Source organism: Xyrauchen texanus, chromosome 20, assembly GCF_025860055.1.
Source record: "Xyrauchen texanus isolate HMW12.3.18 chromosome 20, RBS_HiC_50CHRs, whole genome shotgun sequence".
NCBI lineage: Eukaryota > Metazoa > Chordata > Actinopteri > Cypriniformes > Catostomidae > Xyrauchen > Xyrauchen texanus.
In genome coordinates this window covers 515,897-518,396 of record NC_068295.1, presented here as the reverse complement: position 1 = coordinate 518,396, position 2,500 = coordinate 515,897, and the positions used below count along the sequence as shown (strand labels likewise).

Genomic DNA, 2,500 nt, shown 5'->3' with positions numbered 1-2,500 from the left:
TCCAGCCAGGTGTCCTTAGCAACCAAATTGTGCCGGTTGCTAGGGAGGGTGGAGTCACATGGGGTAACCTCCTCGTGGTTGATATAATGTGGTTCTCGCTCTCGGTGGGGCGTGTGGTGAGTGATTCCAGACAGGTGTCCTTAGCAACCAAATTGTGCCGGTTGCTAGGGAGGGTGGAGTCACATGGGGTAACCTCCTCATGGTTGCTATAATGTGGTTCTCACTCTCGGTGGGGCGTGTGGTGAGTGACTCCAGCCAGGTGTCCTTAGCAACCAAATTGTGCCGGTTGCTAGGGAGGGTGGAGTCACATGGGGTAACCTCCTCATGGTTGCTATAATGTGGTTCTCACTCTCGGTGGGGCGTGTGGTGAGTGACTCCAGCCGGGTCTCCTTAGCAACCAAATTGTGCTGGTTGCTAGGGAGGGTGGAGTCACATGGGGTAACCTCCTCGTGGTCGCTATAATGTGGTTCTTGCTCTCGGTGGGGCGTGTGGTGAGTTGTGTGTGGATGACGCGGAGAATAGCGTGAAGCCTCCACACACGCGCTACGCCTCCACGGTAACACGCTCAACAAGTCACGTGATGAGATGCGCAGATAGACGGTCTCAGACGCGGTGGCAACTGAGACACTTTACTGTGTGTGTCGCCTGCCGTCACTGACATGACAAGTTTCAACACATATCACATAATTAGGATACTACAATAAATATAAACTTAATTATTATTAACTTTACATACAGTTCTTGAATATTATTATTAGTTCTATATTTAAATATGCTATTTATTATATGTACTTATATCATTGGAAATGTAATTCATTACCGACAGCAGTTGCATGAGACAAAACACTTTTGAACATCAACTGTAATGAGATTAACTGAACTGCTCCTGAATGGATCAATAAATCATATTCATAATCATATTATTTGCCGACACCAGAGGAGGGTAAAAATATAGATTTTATCGATATCGCAATCCGATATTGATTCTTAAAATGCGGGTAAATCACATTCTCATTAATATGCGCTCAACTAAAACACTTGACCTGACGCTGTTCTTAAAGAGACAGTACCGTTTTAGCACTTGCTCTACATATCAATGTCATACATGTAAACAGCATGAATGATGAGAGCTTTTAGGACTAGCTGAGTTTTGCTTTAAGCTGCTCTGCTGTTGACACCATCAGAAGGATATTTTCAGTGTCATGACCATAGACAGTAATAAAAGATGGCCGACGCCCATTCGCTCTTTTCCATTGGTGAGAACTGAAGCCGCCAGTCTCCCGATATGGCGCTGACATCTTGGGACTTGAGTCTGCGCAGTTGCGATTTCGGGACCAGACCTGCGCAGTAGTGAGCAGGAAGTAAAGCAGCGAAATCAAGGCCCCGCCCTCACTCTCGCTGAATCAATCGCAAGCACACGCCCCTTTTGACTTTTGACTAATGACGGTGTGAAATAATTAATTATAGAAATTTAGATATTCAATTTAAAGCTCCAATCTCCTCAGTCCTCCGAAGATCCCGAAAAAAAGTCAGTTGGTGCTTCAGTGACTACTTCACTCAGAGAACCTGTCAATCACAGCTGTCAATCATGATGTCACAGCAGCGTTTTTATAGCATCAAATAACTAAAAACAAACTTATTTTGAAAACAAACACTTGAAATGACATCAGCGTGATAGAAACGACAGTAAATGACAGAAACTATCTTTGGAAAAAAGATATGTGAAGTGTAATTTAATTGTTTAGTTGGTCTCACGTCCCGTTGAATAACATGGGGAGGCGGGGCTTATGATCTATACTAGGACCAGCCACCGGGGGGCGATCGACACATTTTGGCTTCACTTTTGAGGGCTTGTGCGGCACGCTTGGTCATGAGCAGCATGAACTTGATTGGAAACGCCTCCATTTGTAATGCACTCGGCTTTGGAAAGACTTGAGGGTGAATAAATGTTTTTGGCTAAACTATTCCTATAATTGTAGGTCTAAGCAGGCCAATGGAAAAGTAAAGCTACAAGCTTGTTGAAGTAAAAGTTGGCTGATGGTATTTCTTCTCAGCCAGTGAAAAGAAAGCGTGTGTACTGTATGTAACGTGTGTACATGACTAACACGAGCTCACAGACATCATGCGAATCACTTCAAATTTCTCCACTAATGAAATGAGCAGCTCAAACATTATTTGCAAATCTACGTTGTTAAATGTGGAATGTGATGGTTAAAGTCGGTCCAGCTCTCAATAATCTCATGTTCATTGTTCTGCTGATGTCATTCAGTACATACAAGTCAAATCACAACCAGATGTTCTGCTCAGTTAAACACACACACACAATCACACGCACGAACACACACACACACACACGTGCACACACACACACGCACACACACAATCACACGCACGAACACATACACACACACACACAATCACACGCACGAACACATACACACACACACACACAATCACACGCACGAACACACACACACAATCACACCCACGAACACACACA

At 44.0% G+C, this 2,500-nt stretch overlaps 1 protein-coding gene across 2 annotated transcripts in view; it reads left to right on the top strand.

The window, feature by feature from the left end:
• Positions 1-2,500, top strand: part of LOC127660803 (histidine-rich glycoprotein-like) — a 6,311-nt gene that overhangs the window by 1,939 nt on the left and 1,872 nt on the right. The window contains exon 2 of one of the 2 annotated variants that reach the window (XM_052151229.1): positions 260-2,500. This exon is cut by the window's right edge and continues 1,872 nt beyond it. In XM_052151229.1, the coding sequence (XP_052007189.1) occupies positions 2,196-2,500 (305 nt within the window). In that variant the 5' untranslated portion in view covers positions 260-2,195. Of the gene's footprint in view, positions 1-134 lie in introns of both variants that reach the window. The other variant, XM_052151228.1, reaches the window with a different exon arrangement.